Source organism: Cyprinodon variegatus, unplaced genomic scaffold, assembly GCF_000732505.1.
Source record: "Cyprinodon variegatus isolate N-32 unplaced genomic scaffold, C_variegatus-1.0 Scaffold260, whole genome shotgun sequence".
NCBI classification, from domain to species: Eukaryota; Metazoa; Chordata; class Actinopteri; order Cyprinodontiformes; family Cyprinodontidae; genus Cyprinodon; species Cyprinodon variegatus.
Genome location: NW_015150713.1, coordinates 598,243 through 621,260, shown reverse-complemented (window position 1 = coordinate 621,260; position 23,018 = coordinate 598,243). Strand labels below are relative to the sequence as shown.

The 23,018-nt window shown below is 37.7% G+C and overlaps 2 protein-coding genes across 5 annotated transcripts in view; both read left to right on the top strand.

Moving 5' to 3' along the window:
• The window catches only part of cltcl1 (clathrin, heavy chain-like 1), a 44,091-nt gene extending 23,394 nt beyond the window's left edge, over window positions 1-20,697 (top strand). For 2 of the 4 annotated variants that reach the window (XM_015382591.1, XM_015382590.1), the window contains 30 exons: window positions 515-783; window positions 2,126-2,287; window positions 2,371-2,484; window positions 2,578-2,751; window positions 4,163-4,360; window positions 4,559-4,759; window positions 4,858-5,010; window positions 5,175-5,297; window positions 6,161-6,298; window positions 7,810-7,974; window positions 8,117-8,297; window positions 8,404-8,567; window positions 8,658-8,783; window positions 8,895-9,037; window positions 9,764-9,998; window positions 10,074-10,196; window positions 10,289-10,434; window positions 10,513-10,696; window positions 11,731-11,923; window positions 11,998-12,155; window positions 12,362-12,526; window positions 13,054-13,329; window positions 13,604-13,753; window positions 14,473-14,604; window positions 14,710-14,820; window positions 15,101-15,271; window positions 16,191-16,412; window positions 16,634-16,660; window positions 19,080-19,155; window positions 19,357-20,697. In XM_015382591.1, the coding sequence (XP_015238077.1) occupies window positions 515-783; window positions 2,126-2,287; window positions 2,371-2,484; window positions 2,578-2,751; window positions 4,163-4,360; window positions 4,559-4,759; window positions 4,858-5,010; window positions 5,175-5,297; window positions 6,161-6,298; window positions 7,810-7,974; window positions 8,117-8,297; window positions 8,404-8,567; window positions 8,658-8,783; window positions 8,895-9,037; window positions 9,764-9,998; window positions 10,074-10,196; window positions 10,289-10,434; window positions 10,513-10,696; window positions 11,731-11,923; window positions 11,998-12,155; window positions 12,362-12,526; window positions 13,054-13,329; window positions 13,604-13,753; window positions 14,473-14,604; window positions 14,710-14,820; window positions 15,101-15,271; window positions 16,191-16,412; window positions 16,634-16,660; window positions 19,080-19,155; window positions 19,357-19,499 (4,823 nt within the window). In that variant the 3' untranslated portion in view covers window positions 19,500-20,697. The remainder of the gene's footprint in view (window positions 1-514; window positions 784-2,125; window positions 2,288-2,370; window positions 2,485-2,577; window positions 2,752-4,162; window positions 4,361-4,558; window positions 4,760-4,857; window positions 5,011-5,174; window positions 5,298-6,160; window positions 6,299-7,809; window positions 7,975-8,116; window positions 8,298-8,403; window positions 8,568-8,657; window positions 8,784-8,894; window positions 9,038-9,763; window positions 9,999-10,073; window positions 10,197-10,288; window positions 10,435-10,512; window positions 10,697-11,730; window positions 11,924-11,997; window positions 12,156-12,361; window positions 12,527-13,053; window positions 13,330-13,603; window positions 13,754-14,472; window positions 14,605-14,709; window positions 14,821-15,100; window positions 15,272-16,190; window positions 16,413-16,633; window positions 16,661-19,079; window positions 19,156-19,356) is intronic. The other 2 variants (XM_015382592.1, XM_015382593.1) reach the window with 1 other exon arrangement.
• Window positions 20,698-22,685: 1,988 nt separating this feature from the next.
• The window catches only part of slc25a1 (solute carrier family 25 (mitochondrial carrier; citrate transporter), member 1), a 28,223-nt gene continuing 27,890 nt past the window's right edge, over window positions 22,686-23,018 (top strand). Inside the window, exon 1 of the mRNA XM_015382551.1 lies at window positions 22,686-22,968. Within this exon, the coding sequence (XP_015238037.1) occupies window positions 22,857-22,968 (112 nt within the window). The 5' untranslated portion in view covers window positions 22,686-22,856. The remainder of the gene's footprint in view (window positions 22,969-23,018) is intronic.

The following is a 23,018-nucleotide window of genomic DNA, read 5'->3' as shown; positions in this document are numbered from 1 at the left end:
TATATATATATTTTTTAGAATTTTGTTATAGTTACTCTAAGTGGGTTTCTCTATCAGTTAAAGTCATGGTCTAGGGTCTCTGTACTCAATTTAAAAAAGAATTGATTATTATATAGTTGACGATTATTTCAATAATCAATTAATCATGATTAAGGCGATAAATTTTTCAGCCCTATTCCTCATTTGGCTGGTTAGTGGCAGATAAAAGAAATGGGTATCTATAATTTTTTTCTACCCTCCTGAGAAACAATAAGTTATGGGCCACCAACTAAGTCACTCTGATAAATGACAAGACATAAAGCAGAGATAAAGAAGTTGCAACAGTTACATCTATACTAAATAAACGTACTAAATTCAAGTATAGATTTTTTTTTTTCATATATTGATGCTGAAAATATCTGCTTTATGACAGTTAAACATGCCATCAATCATTAACATAAATAAGTTGGTTATCACCACATTGTAAATCAGGGCTGTTTGCCTGACCTCTGTGTTTTGCCGTGCATCCTCACAGCTGCCAAAACACTGCAGATCTTCAACATAGAGATGAAGAGTAAGATGAAGGCTCACACCACGACAGAGGAGGTTCTGTTCTGGAAGTGGATATCTGTGAACACCGTAGCTTTGGTGACGGACACGGCGGTCTACCACTGGAGCATGGAGGGGGATTCCCAGCCGACCAAAGTGTTTGATCGTCATGCCAGCCTGGCTGGATGTCAGATTATCAACTACAGAACTGATGAGCAACAGAAATGGTTACTGCTGATTGGGATTTCTGCACAGGTATAAGCTGCACAACGTATGTCATGCCTGACTGATCGTCTTCCACATATCAGTCTCATATTTTGCCTTCTGTTCACAAGCTTTAACACTTCTTGAAGGACTGTTTTATGGACTTTAAAGTCATGGAGGAGCAGATTCTGCTGTTTCTCCTTATTTTAGCTGTTTTGTACAATGGTGTACAAGGAAGAGTTTCTCCACAATGAGTCGCCATAAATTTTGAAAACAGTTACATTAGGTATAAGTCTTATTAAGAACCATGCTTTGGATCATTTAATTGGTCACTTGGATATAATATATCTCTGCCTTAATAAACAAATGCTATTTATTATTTTTCTATTTTAAGAAGATGTTCCCTTTTTTTCCCCATTTCCCGTTTTATAATTTGTTTGAGAAGTTTCAGTTGTGGCATGTGCATAATTGTACGAAATTACGAAAGTAAAAGAAATGCTAAAAACATTATGGTATAATGAATCGGTGAAGAAAAACTATTTAAAAAACAACCCATATTAAGAGTTTTTAGTTAAAGTTAGGTGCTTGAAGAAAGACATCACAGGCCTTGAAATGTTGCAAAATAGCCCTCATAAATGGAGCAAAATTATGGTATTTATCTGTTCAGATGTTTGCAGAGTATTCCTGTTCAAAGGAAAAAAAAAAAAACTTAAAATGTTACTGTATCATTTACTTGATTTTCCATTTACCGATTAGCCGTTTTTCTGCTCTTATTTTTCATCACACTTATACTTTAACTTTCAGATCATTAAATAATGTCGGAAAACCTAAGTTAAAAAACAGTTTACCAATGATGAATTAATTTGTTAATGGAATGAAACGATCTAAAAAAACTTGACCCCTGAATTTTATAACTAGTTCACCAGCCATACCAGTGGACACATTGAACTGGGTTTCTGTAAGTCGTTGGGCTTGATGATCTGAAACATCTAAGTGTGACAAAAAACAAAAATAGAGGATATCTGTAAGGTGGCAAACACTTAATTGTGCCGTTGTATTTTTATCTAGGAAATATGATGTACTCTGATGCATCATAATTAATCATTCAAGGTGCATTACCTTTAACCTTCCTGTCATAAGTACCATATGTGGGAGAGAGGAGTCTCTTTAAAACAGGGTTTAAAAAAGTTTAACCATTCTGACCAGTTGTAGTACCTTATTGGTTATTAACAAGGATAGCAGAACCAGTTTGACAAAAGCTGAAGTCTCTTTATTTCCTTAAATAAAACCAAATGTTTCAACTACTGTTCTATTATGTTGCATCGCAGTTCAACAACTTGGACAGGCTTGACAGTTCCATCAGTCTGAGGTTCAGTCTTGTTTTTCTTTGCAGCAAAACCGTGTGGTTGGGGCAATGCAGCTGTATTCGGTTGACAGGAAAGTGTCTCAGCCCATCGAAGGCCATGCTGCTGCCTTCGGGGAGTTCAAAGTGGAGGGAAATGCCAAACCTTCCACATTGTTCTGCTTTGCTGTGCGTTCACAGGCAGGAGGAAAGGTGATAGTTTGATGTATTACATTTCTTTAATGTCCTACTTGCTGTGTGTGTTTTATTTATGCATGATGACCTTCTTCTCATAGTTGCATATCATTGAAGTTGGTCAGCCAGCTGCAGGAAATCAGCCATTTGCTAAGAAAGCAGTGGATGTGTTTTTCCCACCTGAGGCCCAGACTGACTTTCCTGTAGCTATGCAGGTGAGTTTGGGGGGGGGTATACTTACTCTAACCCTTATCGATTTAGTTTGGAGGCTATATTCTTTAAATCCTCTTTTCATGTTTTGCTTATAGATTGGGAACAAACATGGCGTCATATATTTGATCACAAAATACGGTTACATTCATCTGTATGACCTGGAGTCTGGAGTGTGTATATACATGAACCGCATCAGTGCAGAGACCATCTTTGTTACTGCCCCTCATGAGGCCACCTCAGGGATCATCGGCGTTAATAAGAAGGGACAGGTAATACAAAGCTTCTGATTCATGGAATGATTTTGTTTTTAAAGTTCATTACATAAAACAAAGTTTCATCAAATGGCAGATATTCATAATTGTGTTCAGGCTTTAAGTTCATGTTGTAGTATTTTTGGGAAGCTTATGTAAGGCAAGGCAAGTTTATTTATATAGCACCTTTCAGTACAAGGACAGTTCAAAGTGCTATACTTGAATTAAACAATAAAATAAAAAAAAAACATGAAAGCAGAATAAAAGAAAGTATAGAAAAACACATGATAAAAGCAGGTAGGAAAACCAACAAAAAACAGGGTTTCGCAGACATTAAATAATTTTTTTAATTATGGCCTTGAGCGGCATTAAAATTCATTAAATGTGATTATAGTAGCATTTAAAATGCTTTATTTAAAAAAAAATGTTTATGAAAACAATTTCTTCAGATATAATTGGTTCCACGTGTTTGCGTGGAACTGCTTCCAGTTGACCGTAAAGCCGTATGTTCGGAAAAGAAGCTCGAGGCGGTGGAAAAAGCTAGAGAATTGGAAAATGCAAAATTCAACCAAAGTGTCTAGAAAATGAGGAATTCAGAACATGGCTGCAGCCTGTCGATGGTAAAGATGACGGAGGATTTTGCTGTGTTAAATTAGAGTTACTCATTCTTGTATAAACCCTGAAAAATGTTTGGACCACAACCTTAAACTAATAATACCTCAGTTAACAGTATAACTTCAACAGTCAAAGGCAGCTCTAAACAAAATGGGTTTTTAACTTTGAATTAACAGAATTCAGGTTCTCAGGACTTTTACAGTCTTCTGTTGGTTTGTTCCAGGTGAGTAGAGCATAGGAACTAAATGCTGCTTCTCCATGTTTGGTTCTAGTTCTGGGAGTACAGAGAAGGCAGGAACTAGAAGACCTCAGATGTCTGGGGGGTTAATAAACTGATAACAAATCTGTTATGTATTGATGTGCTGATCAGTGATTTATAGACTAACAAAAGGATTTTGGGGATCAATACATGGTTAAATGATAAAAACTTGATTCAATTTATAAGGCCAAGATTTTCATGGGGATTTTAGTGTGAAAACTGATACACTTCTAACCAATAGTTAACTAACCTAACCTGCAGTGAAGAGAATCAAATTATAAGGTCCTAACTTAGCAATTTACTCATACCCAGTCCATCTTTTACATATTGGTTGCATTACGGTAATAAAGGTGCCAAAACTGTATTCTAATAATGATATTTATTTTATTATTGCACTTGAGAAACGTTATGTTCACAAACAGCTACTACAGATATAATTGGTGTATTACATGTTTACTTTCTGCACCTGAAATTTTCAGGCCTGTTCTATGTTTCACATTTTTCTTTATTTTATTCCTGTTGACATACACTGACTGCCTTTTCTACCTTCTATAGGTCTTGTCAGTGTGTGTTGAAGAAGAAAATATAGTCAACTATGCCACGAACGTTCTGCAGAACCCTGATCTTGCCCTGAGGATGGCTGTGAGGTCTAATCTTGTTGGAGCTGAGGAGCTATTTGCCCGAAAGTTCAACACTCTTTTTGCCCAGGGAAGTTACTCGGAGGCTGCAAAGGTTGCCGCATCTGCACCCAAGGTATCCAGACTTACATTTTCTAATGTTTACCAGGTGCTCTCGGCTGGAGAAACATAGATTAATATGTAATGGATCATAATACAAAAAGTGAAAGTGTTAAGTTATATGAAATTGTTGTTTAATTAAGTTTTTCTTCAGCTAGCATGAAATTTGTTGATAGATTACCATCTCCTCTCTGTTGTGTGCACCCACCCTCAGGGTATCCTCCGAACAGCAGAAACCATACGGAAGTTCCAGAGTGTCCCAGCCCAGCCGGGTCAGGCCTCTCCGCTTCTCCAGTATTTTGGTATTCTTTTGGATCAGGGCCAGCTCAACAAGTTTGAGTCTCTGGAGCTGTGCAGGCCTGTCCTGCAACAGGGCCGCAAGCAGCTCCTGGAGAAATGGCTCAAGGAGGACAAGGTAGGAGAGCTCTGTGGAGGATGCCCTAATGTTTTCTGCTCATCTATAGTGTTTGTGAATTGTAATAATTACTTAATGGGACTGGTTGTGCTTTACAGCTGGAGTGCTCTGAAGAACTTGGTGACCTGGTAAAGGCTTCGGACCCAACACTTGCTCTCAGTGTTTATCTCCGAGCAAATGTCCCCAACAAAGTCATTCAGTGCTTTGCAGAGACAGGACAGTTCCAGAAGATAGTGTTATATGCTAAGAAGGTAACCAATGAGCGCAGACTTCCCTTTTCCTTTCCATGATTTATTGTAATCATCTGTATTTACTGTTTCTTTTTTTTCTTTTTTATCGTTTCCTGTTTCTATTTTATTTAACTTTAAAGAGTTCTAACAGATTCTTATATGTTTCTGTTCCTACACCTCTGTAGGTGGGGTACACCCCTGATTGGGTGTTTTTGTTAAGGAATGTAATGCGAGTAAATCCGGACCAGGGACTACAGTTTGCCCAGATGCTCGTTCAAGATGAGGAGCCACTGGCCAACATCAATCAGGTGAAATAAGCATGGTTAGGACACAGCTTGGAAATCAATGTGGATTGCTTTAAGCATTCTGTTCAATTTGACCAACTTTATCCCCAGTATAGTGAATCCATCACTCAATCATGTATCCTTCTTTCGTTTGTGCTTTCTACTCTTTTCCACCCTTAAACGACTTTTATCTGTTTTTTGCCATCTAATTCTTCCTTCTACTCTTCCTTATTTCATTTCCTTTGCTCCTTTTTTCCTATAGTTCTATTGTTCCTGTTTTTTTCCCTCTCCTTCCTTTGTTTATTTCTTTGGTCCTTTCTTCAGTCCTTCCTTCCTTCATTCCTTTCTTTGTTCCCTCCCTCGTTCTTTCCTTCGTTTCTTCCTTCGTTCCGTCTGTCCGTCGGTCCTTCCTTCCCTCCTTCCTTCCTTCCATAAAACTTACATTATAATAAATATTCTGCAATAAATTCATAGTATTTATGTTTGTACAGTAACTAATTAGGGTGGGGAAAAAGTACAGGATCTGGAAATGAAAAATGTGCTGCAAACTTTAGAAGAAAAGTGCATGTGCATGTGTTTAATGGTGCACATATAGAGCAAACTCAAGAAGTGTCTAGTATGGGAGTCAGTCAGCCTTTGTTGTTCCAGATGTGCCAGCAATGCCAAGAATTCCCTGAGTCAGTGACTCCCTCCTCCTTAAAGCCACATCCTCACTCTGCTTTGGATTAGCGCTGGAAGTTAAGCAGAAAATTTGAAGAACTGAAACATCTGGGGGGCTTTAATGTTGTGTGACCTTTACATTAACTGAAAACGATGCTCTGCAGCACAATAAAGTCTTTGATTTTCCTAACTTTGGTGTACGCTGTTTTTGTGTTTTCTTTCTGTAGATTGTTGATGTTTTCATGGAGGGCAGCCTAATTCAGCAGTGCACATCCTTTCTGTTAGATGCTTTGAAGAACAACCGCCCAGCTGAAGGACACTTACAAACACGTCTCCTTGAGATGAACCTGATTCACGCTCCACAGGTGAGCGAGGTTTTTTTTGTCTTAACTGCAAAAAAACATTAATGATGTTTATACCAAGTAGAAAGTCTGAAATATTTTTTTGTTGCACAAACAATAAGAATAAACGATGTCCAGATACAGACGCTGAGGTGTATGTATTGAACAGTTCTAGAAATACATAATTAAGGTTAGGGCTCGCAAATAATTGGTAAAATCAATGAATCAGTCAAGTTTTCTCTTTATTATTACATTTTTGGGAAATCTGTGGCTTATTTATTCACCAATTCAGTTGTTAGCTCAGGTGGACATCAGTTTATAGATACTGAAACTAATAAACTAGCTGACTGTGCAACATCTCTAACTGTAAATATTTATTCTCATTGTTTGTTGCAAACACTGTTTAACAAGAATTTTCACAGCTTGAATTTCATTGCCCTTTATTTTAAAGTCACCTCCCAAAGGGAATGAAATAAAAGTTAGTGATTCAACCGCATGTGTATCTTTTGTCGTTTTTATTATGAAACTAAAGGGAGAAAAACAAGTCGATTAATCTGATAAGATAGGAAAAAAATAGCAGATTTTTTTAAGACAAAGCACCAGTTAATGTTATGTATTCTGGAACAGCTGCTTTCTTAACCTAGTAGTTTATAATTTATTTTCAAGGTATTCACTCCTAACCTAACACCATCTTAGAACCTTTAATGGCTATAAATCAGCTGAAGTTTTTTCATATTAAACAAAACAAAATGAGGCAGATAACAGAAAAGTAGAAAGAAAATGTTAAATGTCTAACAAATCCCAGTAGGTAGGTACGTTATGTTGTAACTGGTTAGCTCAGGATTCTTTTCCTGTTGTAAGAACAACTTCTAACTTACCATAGTCTAAAGTCTCTTCAGGCTCTAAAAAGATTGCCCAGGATTGCCTTAATCCAACTGGCTCACAGTATAATGCTGCCACCTCCATGCTTTATCAAGGGGATTCTGTGTTTAGGATGTGGTCTTATTTGCCAAAATTTGCTCGTTCTATATGTTGTGTTTGTGTTTAGCGGAACTTTTCACAGTTTTCTTTCAACACTTTTTTTTTTTTAACCAAAAGTTCAGATGCAACCAATAGTTGTCACGTTGACAGTTTCTCCTGTTTTCTTTTTATCTCTGCTGCATCTCCACAGTAAACAGCCCCTTGGCTGCTCTTGAATAAAACTCTCCTTGACTTAGGTGTAGCATCATGTTTGGGTATATTTGTAGTTGTTTAAACTCCACATTTTCATAATAAAGAGTGCTTTATTTATAGTTTTCAAAGCTGTAAATTCTCTCTATTTTTCTGCTGTGGTTTTTCATGTTTGCTGTTAGATCAGTAATATTATTTACAACCCTTTGCCGTCTGAAGGAAAAGTGAAGTTTCAAGTAACAGTAAAGTAGGAATTTCTGACCTTAAAATGAACCCATTCATCTCCTGCCGTAGATGGATGCTTTGAAGTGAAATGTCGCTCTTAATTTGATCTGTGCGTTGATGCATGTAATGAACATTTTCAGGTAGCAGATGCGATCCTGGGGAACCAGATGTTCACCCACTATGATCGGGCCCATGTCGCTCAGCTGTGTGAGAAGGCAGGACTTCTGCAGAGAGCACTTGAACACTACACCGACCTGTACGATATCAAACGAGCTGTGGTGCACACACATCTGCTCAACCCTGAGGTACGCCTATAGCAGCGCAGCCAATTTTGTAAATACAGCTCCATTGGGAGCCGTTAGGATTTTATTGTCTTGATGCATAGAGATGCTTTTAATCTCTTCCTTTGCATTCAATTTTTTTTAATTTTTTTGTTTTGCTTTTCAGTGGCTGGTAAACTTTTTCGGCTCCTTGTCTGTGGATGACTCTTTGGAGTGTTTAAGGGCCATGCTGTCTGCTAACATAAGGCAGAACCTGCAGCTGTGCGTGCAGGTAGCATCAAAGTATCATGAGCAGCTGGGAACCCAGGCGCTAGTCGAGCTCTTTGAGTCCTTCAAAAGTTATGAAGGTAGGTGTGTAGGCATTTCTGTTTAGTTCAAGTTTTAATGATTTATTTTTATTACATAATGAATTATTTCCTATCAGTGGTAAAAAAATGACTTTTCTCTTTCTAGGTTTGTTTTACTTCCTGGGCTCCATTGTCAATTTCAGCCAGGAGCCTGATGTTCACTTTAAATACATCCAGGCTGCTTGTAAGACTGGTCAAATTAAAGAGGTGGAGCGAATTTGTAGAGAGAGCAACTGCTACGACGCAGAGAGGGTTAAAAATTTCCTGAAGGTATAACTGCTGCTTCCTATGTGCAAAAGAGCAACTCTCACCTCTCCTTCACAGATGATCACACTATTCTCATGTTGCTGCTGTTCACAGGAGGCCAAGTTAACAGACCAGCTTCCCCTCATCATTGTGTGCGATCGCTTTGACTTTGTCCATGATCTGGTGCTCTATCTTTACCGCAACAATTTGCAGAAATACATTGAAATCTATGTTCAGAAGGTAAGATGGAGGCCCTATACTTGATGTCCTACTCCACAGGTCCTCAGCTTATCTATGCCTCACTCTATGAATGTTACTTGATTATTTAGAATTTGATCCATGCATTAACAGGTGAATCCTAGTCGGTTGCCAGTGGTGATCGGTGGTTTGTTGGATGTAGACTGTTCTGAGGACGTCATCAAGAACCTGATCATGGTGGTCAGAGGACAGTTTTCCACAGATGAGCTGGTGGACGAGGTGGAAAAGAGGAACAGGTGAGGTCTGAATACACTGCAAAGCCATCCTCTCTCCCATTTTTCCCTCTGCTGTTCGGTTCTAATTTCATTTAATTTCTTCTCTCTATACATAATTCTTTAGAAGTCATCTATGCAGTCAGACATCAATTCATAGTGTTCTACAGTTTTGAAAGCTTCCATACAGGCTGATCCAAGACTTTTTGGGATACTAACTGTAGCAACATTAGTCCTTGTGTGTTAGTCTCTGTGAGGTTCATATACCAACTTCTTAGATTAACATTCCCAAATCACTGTTAAAATTTCCCATCATAAACAACTAGTCTTTAAAAAATAAAAAAAAACACTTCTAGAATTTGAAGAAAAGATGTGTTTTCTTTAAATCTCAAGTAAGAAACCATACCCCCTTCTTTGGTTGATATGTCTTTTTTTAACAGACCAGTGAATTAGTTTAGGGCTGAAACTAACAATTACTTTACTAATCGATTATTCTGTTTGTTTTTTTTTCAACTAAAACTTTACCTCTTGAGGAACTTTGGTAGGAGCATATTGACAGACCAAAAAAGGTTTTTTTAATCTTAAATGCAAAACATTTTTTTATATATCATTTTGGTATAGTTACTGCTCTAAGTTGGTTGTTCTCTTAGTTAAAGGCATGTATTAGTCTCTATACTCTGGTTAATGATTATTGTGATTGTTTCAGCTATACATTTGTTAGAGAATATATTTACCTCTTTACCTTTTCAGGTTGAAGCTTCTGCTGCCATGGCTGGAGTCACGCATTCATGAAGGCTGTGAGGAGCCGGCTACCCATAATGCATTGGCCAAGATCTACATCGACAGTAACAACACACCGGAGCGCTTTCTGAAGGAGAACCCATTCTATGACAGCGCCGTGGTCGGGCGGTACTGTGAGAAAAGAGACCCCCACCTGGCCTGTGTGGCTTATGAGAGGGGGCAGTGTGACCTGGAGCTCATCAAAGTGTGTAAATCCCATCAGCCTGACTTTAGAAAACTCAATATGCAGATGTCTTTAACTGTTTTTATATTCTCTCAGGTGTGCAATGAGAATTCATTATTTAAGAGTGAAGCTCGATATCTGGTACGACGGAAAGATCCTGAACTTTGGGCTAAAGTGTTGGAGGAAAACAACCCTTACAGAAGGCAGCTCATCGATCAGGTTTAATTCATTTAACACCAGTCCTCAAGGCACTAAATTTCTACCCTCATCTTTATTTATTTATTAATTTTTTTTTGTATTGCCACCCTCAGGTGGTGCAGACAGCTCTGTCCGAGACCCAGGATCCAGAGGAGGTGTCAGTCACAGTCAAGGCCTTCATGACTGCAGACCTGCCAAACGAGCTAATTGAGCTGCTGGAGAAGATTGTTCTGGATAACTCTGTCTTCAGTGAGCACAGGTAATTTGGGACACATGGCTTCTTGGTAAATCTGCAATGCAAGTATCCATTTGTTTTAATAAATTAAACTTTTCACAGGAACCTCCAGAATCTGCTGATTTTAACAGCTATCAAAGCTGACCGCACTCGTGTGATGGAGTACATCAACAGGCTAGATAACTACGACGCTCCTGATATCGCTAACATCGCTATTAGCAATGAGCTCTTTGAAGAAGCGTTTGCTATTTTTAAGAAGTTTGATGTGAACACCTCAGCCATTCAGGTAAAAGCAAAGAACCAATTATAGACCGATATTGATTAATGCAGACATTAACCCAGACTCGGGTTAATTTACAGCTCAAAACACACACAACACGTTATTTGGTATTGTTGAACATATTTTCTTTTCTTTTTTTGTGTTTTATAAAAACGTGAGTCAAGAAATTTTCTACATACCAAACTGAAAGATTGTTGTTCTCCACTTCAAAAACAATTTAGATTTTAAAATGGAGAAACTTTCTATTTTTTTTATTTCAAAATTTTATGTATAACATGGATGCATAAATACCTGCATTTTATTTCAGAGTTAAATGCTGTATAAAGTAACGGATTATAATTAAAACTGTCTCCGGACCTTTACTGGTTGTTGATTTTCTTTCTTTGGACCCGCCTGCTTTTTAATTGGTTACCCCCGCTATAGACTGTGGATCCTTCCTTAATTTCTTTGATTTGTATAATGACATAGCCCTAAAACAGCCTGGAGTAGAAAATAAGGTTGAAAATGTTTTTATTATGATTCATATATTTAGGCCATAAAATTATTCTCAAATTAAAATATTACATATATTCAGAGTTGTGGGATTTTTACAAGTTTTCTCTTCAAGGATACATTTTCATGTTAAGATATAAACAAAGCCCAAATAATAAACACATTTATGTTAAATTTGATGAAGATTAATGATACATTTTTACATTATTTGGTCATTTAAATTACACATAACACTTTTATTCTTGTTTTTATAAATCCCCTTCAGTTAAAACAAAGCCTATAAAATAATATAAAAACGCACTGCTTTGTAAAAAAAAACATTCTGAACAAGATTGAACAATGCCATTTAGTCCATTTTCCATTTTTTTGAGCCCTTTGTATCAAATTTTCCTAGTGACTATGCTCATATATTAGTTTTTTTCAAAATAAGTTTGATTAGTATGATATTGATATAGATTTGTTCGGCAGCCATTTTCTTGTTGCATCTCTACTCTTCTGATCTTCTCACCAATCATTGAGTCTTGCTTTTTTTCCCACCTTTTTTGTAGGTTTTGATCGAGCATATAGGGAACTTGGATCGAGCCTACGAGTTTGCCGAACGCTGTAATGAGCCTGCAGTCTGGAGTCAGTTAGCTAGAGCTCAGCTACACAGAGACCTGGTCAAAGAGGCCATTGACTCCTATATCAAAGCTGTGGATCCATCGGCATACATGGAGGTGGTTAATGCAGCCAGCAAGAACAGTAAGCCACTGCTTTGCAGAATATCTGTGCCGCTTCAGTGTGTCTCAGCTTCTGATTGAGTGTCTTTGTTGCAGATAACTGGGAGGACTTGGTGAAGTTCCTACAGATGGCTCGTAAAAAGGCCAGAGAGTCGTATGTAGAGACGGAGCTGATTTTTGCTTTGGCTAAAACAAACCGACTGGCCGAGCTAGAAGAGTTTGTCAGTGGGCCCAATAATGCTCACATTCAGCAGGTAAAAAACAGCACAGGAATTGTGGGGTCAAACAGTTTGAAAGGGTACAAATAGTTTTCCTTTTAGGCCCTTTATGATCCAAGTTAACCTAGATGGCATAGATTTAGGTACTGTTATAAAGTACTGTTTTCAACTATTGAGTTATTCACCTTTTTTTCCCCCCATAAAATGCAAACTAGGCAAAACTTGTGATCATTTAATTTCAGGTGGGGGACAGGTGCTATGATGAGGGAATGTACGAAGCGGCTAAACTTTTGTACAACAACGTGTCCAACTTTGCTCGACTTGCGTCTACATTAGTTCACCTTGGAGAGTACCAGGCAGCTGTGGACAGCGCCAGGAAAGCCAACAGCACCCGGACCTGGAAGGAGGTAAAAGACACAGAAACACCTCCATTTACTAGATCCTTGACTACTAATCATCAACTATTTTCCTTTTAGTGTAAGGAAATAATCTAGAAAATAAAAAGAAATGCAGTCAGATGTGGTTTACAAAGCCTTGATAACCTGTTTAAATCAGTTTGAATTTTAAATGTTAATGTCCTCTTTTATAAGGAAACATTCCTATTGAGGAGTCAGAGAATTTAGCAGCTTCAAATACCTTTGTTGTTTAGAGAAATCATTTTCCCTTGTAATTTTTTCCTGCTCTGATTGTATTCAGTTTCCTGTTTTAGTTAATTTATGCTCTTGCAATTTTCATACTGAGAACAAAACAAAACCTGATTATGAAAAGAAATTGGACTTGAGATCATATTTTTGCAAAAATCCACCTATTTAGGGAAATAAACTTGAATACAATCCTAAGGCTCTCTGCTAGATAGGCTTAAAAAAAAAAAAGCACAGACATGATTTTTATATTATGACCTTTCCATTTATGTTTCTTTCCCTAAACTCAACAGGTTTGCTTTGCATGTGTTGACGGCGAGGAGTTTCGGCTGGCGCAGATCTGTGGTCTTCACATTGTGATCCACGCCGATGAGCTAGAAGACCTGATTAGTTACTATCAGGACCGCGGGTACTTCGAGGAGCTCATTGCTCTGCTGGAGGCCGCGCTGGGCCTGGAGCGGGCCCACATGGGGATGTTTACTGAGCTCGCCATCCTCTACTCCAAGTTCAAACCTCAGAAAATGAGGGAGCACCTGGAGCTCTTCTGGTCAAGAGTTAACATCCCAAAGGTAGATCATCTCTGGGTATAGGTTTGGAAGATGGGAGATTGTTTTCTGCAAAACTGTTATTTAAAACCAAACCAATAATCAGTATTTCTAGTCTTCTAATCGAAAATTATTCAATTATGATTCATTAAATCATTTGATTTCAGTTTTTTAGAAGAATGTTATAATATAGGATTTATTGTAAAAGTATCAAAATAAATTTCAGCTGCTTTACATAAATATGGTGTTAGTTAGCTTCTGGAAAGTAGACTTTATATCCTGTTTGTCTGGTTTCCAGGTTCTCCGAGCAGCCGAGCAGTCTCATTTATGGGCAGAGCTGGTTTTCCTTTACGATAAATATGAGGAGTATGACAACGCAGTCATCACTATGATGAACCATGCAACAGATGCATGGAAAGAAGGGCTGTTTAAAGACATCATTGCCAAGGTAAGCACCTGTAACCTATTAGAATACTTATTTCTACAGTTTTTAAAATAAAATTCATACTACTACCATTGTTTTAATAAGCAACAAAAACTGTTCACCACAAAATGTGTCCTCATAAACATGAAAGGACCTTCCTAAGATATGTTCCTAAAGAAATTTAAATCCTATTTCAAAAGCAAGTAAATCCTGCTTACCTTTCATTAGAACTCATGTAAAAATCAGAAATGAATGCTCGTTTATCTTGCTCCTACAATAACATAAACTATGAACCTACTTTTTCTAAGTCTTTATCATGGTATTTATTTGTATGTTCATTATGCGTTTTATTTGCTTTTGACTCAGACGTCATGAAAACATTTTTGCTTGATTGAATGGGAACAAAGACATAAGGCTCATCAAATAAGCAAAATACAACATTTTCTTTTAGCTTAAATGCCATTGGTAGAGAGCTAGCCTGTATAGCTTTAACTGATACTTTAAACCATTTTCTTTGGTGGTTCAGAGCTTAGACCTCTCTGAAAGTCTGATCTTTGTACATTGTCTAACCTCTTCAGATCCAGATTGTTGGTTTACTTATTTGTTTCTTTCCCTTTTTTTTTTTTTTTAAACATTTTCTGCATCAGTTTTTGTCACTCAAAAGTCTTAATCTCTTAAAATGAAATGTTTATTTCTAAATTTCTTATAAATCATCCTTACATGTGTTGTGTTTTTACTTTCAGGTTGCCAATGTTGAGTTGTACTATAAAGCTCTTTTTTTCTACCTGGAATACAAACCTCTCCTCATTAATGACCTGCTGACTATTTTGTCTCCACGGTTGGACCACAATCGAGCCGTCAGCTTTTTTTCTAAGGTAAGCTCCTTTGAAGAAGGCAAACTTTGCAGTGCATTATCTCCTGTGTCTTGGAAAGGCTGTTCAGTTCATTATTATGATGGATTTTGTACTTTGCATGACCAGATGAATCAGCTGAAGTTGGTCAAACCTTACTTGAGATCGGTCCAGAATCACAACAATAAGGCCGTCAACGAAGCGCTCAACAACTTACTTACAGAAGAGGAAGACTATCAGGTCTGTAGTTCAAAGGTTGTGGAACAGTGTGGTAGTTTTTTTTCTTTGCTTAAACTGACTGTGCTGCTTAAATGTTTGAGGCTATCTGTGTTAAGGTTAGACGGTTTCTTGGAGGTGATGTGGTTCTTATTGCGACTCTCATAATGCATCTAAATTTGTAGTTTATTTAGATCAGACATTTACTGTTGGAAAAGGCTTTTTTTCATCACTGTTAAATGTATGCATGTAATCCGTAGGATTTGTTTTCACTGATTTGTGTTTTTTTTTTTTTTTTTTGCAGAGCCTGAGGGCCTCCATCGATGCTTACGATAACTTTGACACCATCGGCCTGGCTCAGAGGTTAGAGAAACACGAACTGATCGAGTTCAGACGCATCGCTGCTTATCTGTACAAAAGAAACAACCGCTGGAGGCAGAGTGTGGAGCTTTGCAAGAAGGACAAACTATACAAGGTAGAAAAAACCAAAACATGTATCAACAGATTACCTATATTGTGATATTAATAGGTTATCGTGCCACATTAATTATACTGAATCACATTAATTATAAACTGTAATTCACTTTAAAATGATTTGATTAGGATTCCAGGTTATTAGATTTTATTTATTTTTTTTTTTACCATTTGTACCTCTGGTGGCTCCATGAAATTAACTATAAATGCTTTATTTACATTCCAGTATATCAGATTAAATGTCATCCTTGTTTACTATTTCTAAACAGTGTTGCTACTCGGTGCCAAACACCACAGATGTGCTGCAGTAACTGTTGTGAATGTAGTAATGCTTCTGATATTTTATTTCTTTTTATCTTTTGTGAAACTTTGTATGCCATGATGAATTTACAGACAACCCAACCAACAGCAAACATACACACACATTTCTTAAGGGTTCAAGTAAATTGAAGAATATATTAACTTAATTTAAAACAAAAGCAAAAAAAATGATTTACTAAGTACAGGTTTCTGATAAATGTGACAAAAGGAAAGAAGGATGATGGAGTCATGAGGTGCTGCTATGCAAACACAAATCATCCTGTTAAGACCAATTGTATAACCTTGTCGGCTTAGCTTTAACATACTTTATAACCTGGTATCAGTCAGGAGTAGATGGCTGATGAGAAATATTTGCTATTCTTAATGAAGCCATGTTTGTCGACATAGACTATGACATCTAGTGTGTTATAATGCATGTTTTTTTTAATCTAAATCATTAGTATCAGCCCTATACAGATAGAGTATTTGATGGGATTGAGCCCATATATGTTTTTTTTTTCACTATAAAATAGTTATTTCACCTCCCAGCAGATGGTGCTATAGGTCTATTTCTATCTTCAATATCAGGTGAATAAACTTCTCTTCATGTTGTTTCCCAGGATGCAATGCTCTTCGCTGCAGAGTCCAAGGATGCAGAGCTGGCCGAAACTCTGCTGCAGTGGTTCCTGGAGGAGGACAGGAAGGAGTGCTTTGCCGCCTGCCTGTTTGCCTCCTATGACCTCCTCCACCCTGATGTGGTGCTGGAACTTGCCTGGAGGCACAACATAATGGACTTTGCCATGCCCTACTTCATTCAAGTTATGAGAGAGTATCTCACTAAGGTGAGAGGACAATAACTGACCACTCTATGTATTACAACAGGTTTTATTTTTTTGGATTTTGGCAAAATATTCCAGCACAAAAATAAGTTTTTATTTTTACGTTTCATCTTGGGAAAAAATATACAATAGCCGGCATACAAAGACAAAGAAGACAGAACTGATTGTCTCGTAAAGTTTGACCCTGTGGACATGTTCAGTCATCTCTTTGGGTTCTTTTTCAGGTTGATGAATTTGCAGCGAAGGTGACGGTCTCTGGCCCCCTCTTTTTATTTTTAAAACATTTGTTTGTGCTCTGTTTGTTTTCTTTTGTAACACTGTAGGAACGTAGCATGGACAGTAGACTGAGCACGACCTAACCAGCCCCGATCCTGTGGTTGCAGAGCGCAGGCTTTTGTTCCACACCAACCACCACCAATACATTTTTATTTTACCAGCTGAAAAACAAATAACTTGAGCAATTATATAAAAATATTTGGAGCAGTTATCTAAAGTCAAAATAAAAACGGATAAAGCAAGAAACTATATTTCTTAACACCCTAAAATGTATTTTTTTGTTATACAATCATACAACAAATATACTGTATAGTAATTGGTTAATCAGGCTAAACTAAAATATATTTATTTTCTTTGCCTTTTAACATAGCAAAAATGAATATAAAAGAGCATGTAGACACACCAAGGCAGTTTTACATGGGGTTCACTGATACACAGCTGGTGTTATCTGAGCAATTTACTTTTACAAAAACACACAAACAAGAAGTTGTTGAGCAAAGTATTCAGCCTTTTGTCTGTTCTTCTCTTTACAGGGCAACACAAGTACAAATAATCTGGATATTTGCCTTTTTCAAGCCATAGCCTTTTGAAACCTTGGCCTACCTTCATTCTAGAAACTGTGTGATGGTGGTCGGAGCTAAAGCCTGCTCACAATTTTTTTTTTTTTCTTCAGGACTACATATGAGTCTGTCCTGGTCTAACAAAACCCTCTTACCCTTTAACTTGGCCCTCATGGGGCTGCATCTAATGCTGAGTGGCACTTTTAAAATGGGGACAAGATGGAGTTCAATAACAAGGAGCCATGCTGTCCCTTAGACACCTTTTAAATCTGACTTTTTTTTCTGTTCTGTACATCTCTTAATTGACAGTAAGGTCTCCACACGTAGCCAGAGGTTGAAGTTACCACTTTGGATCAGGTGTTACACACCTGATCAACATTGTGATGTAACTAAGCAGGGAAGCAAGATTATGGTGCACAACCTTGCCCATATTTGAAGCAATAATTTGAAAAACCTGAAGAAATGTTTTTGATTCATTTTAACTCAACTCAAAATTGTTGGAGACACATTGGATCTGGAATGACATTGCATGCTATGAAAATGCACATGCCCGGAAAAGCAGAGGGCTGTGCAGTAAAGTGGTCATTAGAAAAAATGCACCACTCAAAAGCTCCTTAGATGCAACCCCATGTTTCTAACAGCAGGGAAAGCTTTCTAGTTTTTAACTGCAGGCTTCAAACAAAGAAAAGTGGGAGCCTCCTTTCTCCTTTTCCCTGGCAGTTCTTTGGCTTTAATTCTAAGTTGGTGATTTAAAGCATTAATTTAAAAAAATATTCACATTCACCGTGAATAAGATTCCTAAGTGCTTTTCAAGTGCAGTTTGACCTTTGTGACTTTCTTAAAACCATTTTTTAAACTTCCAACTCAATAGAAATCAACACTGATTGAGGTGCACCGCTGTTTAAGCTGATTCCACTTACATAAGAGCCCCTTTACGTCCATTAGTATCTACAGTTAAAGCTCAGCCTCTTTCTCCAAAGTGCTATTAGCAGTTCTGTCACAAAGACTGGACGTTTGCCTGGAAAATGAAATTAAACATGGGAGCTTCTTTTGATTAATGAGCTCAGCGCTATGAATAAGATGCATGTGATGGCTCTGCTTCTAATGACGGTGATCTGGCTATAGGCATGTATATAGGCTATGTAGCTTCATATCTCCCAATAATATTTCTTTAACCCTGATGTGTTTATAATCCTACCTATAAAGGGTCAGTTCACAGACTTTCTTTGTTTAGTGATGAAAGTATTTTAAAGTAAATCTGAATGTGTTTAATTACATGTCTTTCCAGTTGATTGTGCAATCAGACCGTCTAAAGGGAGCCAACGACACCCCCGTCTACCCCTGTGTAGGGAATAAAAAGGATATCCTGAATTTGGCAACAATATGCATTTTGTTTCCATTTAACTTTGGCGAACTGACCCTTTTAATTTTACTGGTAGCTCTTTTAGACATTTCTCACCAGCCCTGCATGACGTCTTCTCTGTGGTAGCCATAGCTACACTGTGAGGTACAGTGCGTTTGCCATGATGTTTTTATAGTGACTCTGATTTATATTTACTTTCTAATGGTAAATAGGACGTTAGGAAAAAAGTGATAATATAACTGTTTTATGACAGCCGAAAATAAACTATTAAAATAAAGAGTTTACATCTTTGTGACAATATCAGTGTAGCTGGAAGTTTTTTAATTAACTGCTATATTTTGTTTCTCTTACAAGCTAATCCAGCACAGTAAAACAATGAAACTACAGCTGTATATTCATTTTTAGCAGGAAGATCTCTGACAGGTCGCACACTTTGGAGAATTTTTCATCTGTGTTCTTTGCTGCCCTCAGGTGGATAAACTGGAGGAGGCAGAAAGCCATAGAAAAACTGAGGATGATGTGAAGGAGCCTCAGCAGATGGTGTTTGGTAAGTTTGGATTGCTGAATTAAGTGAAAATAATGCTATTTAATGGGACTTCTAAATTTCTGCTTTTTATAGTAAAAAAGTTAAATTTTATAGTACTCATAATTGTTTCAAACTAAAGCGTTCATTGTTTGCGTTTCAGGCTGAGGTGTGTTTCTGTCTTTCTTGGATAAACCTTAAAGCGTTGTTTTTCTGTGTTACCAGGCCAGCAGCTGATGTTGCCCGCCGCTGCTTCTCCTGTGGCTCCTCAGCCAGCATACCCGGCTTACGGCTATCCTGCCCCTAACAATGCTACTCCCGCCGCCGCTGGTTACCCTGCTCAGCCCCCCTACGGCTACAACATGTAGACTCCCGAGTCCTCATTTTATTCCAGCCATTTCTCCTGGTTCCGTTCATCTGAGGGAAAAAAAATGATGCACACCTAACCTGAAACCTGCAGCCCAGAGTCCCACCTTCCAACGATTCTCTGACCTCACTGACTGAAAATGCAGTAGAATCTTCATCTCAAGTTTCTTTATGCTCTGTTTAAACGAGTAATCAGAGACATTATCAGTCCTACGGCGACCTCCCTGCCATCTTTCCACTCGGACATTAACGACTGCATCAATAATCTGAACTGCATGAATTCGCTTCTCAGCTGCTGGAGGAGCACCTTTACTTTCACCAAACCACTCTGCCCCCTTGCTGTTCCATTTAGACTTTAACCATAGAGTTTCTTTGTTTTAGTTATTTTTTCGCACTGATGAAGAAGAGACTTATTTGAGAAGCAGCGGGAGATGGAAGGAATGTGTTTGCTTCTTCTTCTTCTTCCTGTTGAAAGCACTGTTGCGGCCTTATTTAATCTGAGGTGGCTTGTTTGTCTCACAATTGGATTCACATCTGTGTCATGCTCTGTTAGGAATGACAGTTTCTGTGCAATAGTTCATTGTGTCATTTCACAACAGTTACAAGTATTTGCAGGATGCAGACTAATGACCACTAGTGAATAAGGTTACAGTCTGTGAAGAGCGTTTCTATGTAAGGAGCCTCTGGGGTTTTTGTGGACTCAGTGAAACCTTCACCCATCACACACCTGATTTCGTCATTGGACTTTTCAGAGACCCTAAATTGGACGTCCGAGGAGAAAAAAAAAATGTTAGAGAAGAAGAAAGCTGGTCAAAATTAATAATAGGTGCATGTGCTGCCAATTCATAATTCTGCAACCAGGAGCACAACTGTCATGTCACACTCAACTATATGAAGTATTACAGATTTTGTGTCCAAAACAAAGATGTATGATACAAAAAAACTTCCCACCAAATAAAGACAAAAAAGATGTGGTGAAGCTTCAAGTCTAGAGATATAACACCTCCTGGTGCCAGTTGGGTAAACAAAACCGTGTATAAATTAAATGTAATAAAAATTCCTAACATTAGAAGTAAAATAGTATGAAACACTATATGTATTGCTTATAATGTGTTGTAGTCCTAATGGAAAAAAAAAAGTATGAAGATTTTTTTTTGTAAGAAAAAGGTCAAAACAGCAGCTTAATAAAAGGTGAAGTCTTGAGGCAAACCTGTGTAAAGTGGTCATTTTTTTATCTGTCATTAACTTGGTTAAAATTCATAAACATCTGTTTCTTTTTATATGATACTGATTCAAATCTGGTTTGCATGAATTAAAGCGCTGATTCTTCATGCTAACCGAGCCCCGGCTGCTTTAACAGTGGTTTAGCTGATTTTTGGTTTTGGTGTCTCTGAATTTCCTCCTTATAGCAGTCTATAGATGGATTCTACTGGGTTTAGGTCAGGTTAGTTTGAAGGTCCTTAAAGCACAGCGACGCTACAGTCTTTAAAGTAGTTATTGATAGTTTTGCCAGTGTGGACAGGCATCAAATTGTGTTTGAATCCATAAAACTTGACTGCAGAGGAAAGCATAGAAGGCTGTAAAACGTCCTGGTACAGATCTGCGATGGTTAGACTTGGAAAAACCCCAGCGGAGCAAATCATCACGGACAGTTAAAATTTCAGACTGGAGCTGAAGCGAATTGGATTCTGTGCTACTTTTATTGCGACATCTTCAACCAGGATCTCTAAACTAGGACTTTAGACCAATGGGCCAGCAGTTCAGTCCTTGAACTTGGTATCCAGGTAAGACTACTCTGATGTCACTGGCTCAGAAGGGGCTCACTGCAAAAAAAATAGAAATAGAAATCGAAGTCATTTTTTCTTAAATGTGTTTTTTCTTGAATTGAGGTAAGTGAGACACACTTTGCCAATAGAACAAGACAATTTACATTTAAAATAATTGCATTGTCTTATTTCAAGTGAATGTTATCCAATTATCTTAGAAATACTAATTCTATTGGCAAATCATCTTATTTAGCTACACAAATTAGGAGTACCGGTAAATAAACTTAGATTCAGACATTTTTACTTATTTCCGGATCATTTTTGCTGTGCTTAACAGAAACAGAAAGAGCCCAAGTCTATGGTGCTTCTCTGCAGTCCACACCCTGTGGATCTCTTCTGTTAAAGGCTGTTGTTTGATCCTGTTGTCACTCTTTTCTGTTACTTTTATTTTCCTTCCACTCAACCTTTCATGAAACGCTTAGAAACTGCTCTCTGTAATAGGAAAATGCCAACGATTGTCTTCTAAAACATCAAGTCAGCAGTCCCCATGATGATGCAGGTCGTGATGGCATTTCTGGATTAAAAATGTTCTCTGTTGTCTTGATATAAATTTGTTTTAAACTGTTGAGGTTTAACTTTGAGTCACTATTACAATTAACAGAAAATACTTTAAACATCATTGGTCATGTTTAATTAACCTGTACAACTAAAACTGATTTATCAAACAGCTGGTTGCCATTAAATACTGTAGAGAAAAATGACACCGAGTGGTTATTGTCACACATATGTTTCTTGAGAAATTAGTTAAAATATTAGAAGATGGGCTTTTCTTTTGAGTGTTTTTTTTTCTTCTCTCCATCCATTTGGTCCAGATGACATTTTTGGTAACTGGGCAACCAGGACATGATTGATGGCCAGAGCTCCAGCCTCTTTACCCAGGGAGGGCGTGGTTGGATGCTTGGATTTGTTGTAAAATAGATATAATGGATTATTGAAGTAGGTTGTTTAGAAAAAAAAACAAATAAGATCACATTCATCCTTTTATTTCCTAGTGTCTGCATTTGCGATCAACAAAAAAAGGGTTGTTTTGCCCCACCCTTTTTTTAATATCTACGAAAATGCCCCTTTTTTATTTTTTTTAAAAAGTCACTAGACCATAATGACTTGCTTTGATGTCTGTGGCAATAAACTTCACGAATGTTCTCGGGAAATTAAGCCTAATTAGATCGCATAACTAAATATTTATTCATCCTTTCTTCCGCGAGCGTTGCGCTATTACGCACAGCCCTCCAGCACCGATATTTCTATGGTAACAATCAACATCTACGTTGAAATGAGTCGTTCTGAACAACTTCCCTGATTGTATCCGCCCACTGTCACTCTGATATCCGGGAGTCTGTCCGGGAGCAGCTCAGAGATCACCTTCATCCAGGGGAGCGCACCGGCGACCAGCCCGTCTGCTGCTGCTGCTGCTGCTGCGCGCTTTTCTTTACTTGGATAGGGGAAAAATAGTAAAAAAAAAAACAAAAAAAAAAAAACAAAAAGCAAATATCAACAGATTTAAACAAATTCAGTTTTTTTGTGTGTGTAATAATGCAGGATCCAAGCGCTTTTTTCAGCCCTTTTTGCAGACCGCGATGTCTGGCGGCGGCGGCTCCGGCTGGAAGAGCGAAACTAACTCATCCAGGAAAAGCGATTCTGGCAGGTGAGTGAGTTCATCACAGTAACAGGATTAGGGCCAATGAAAAAATTAAA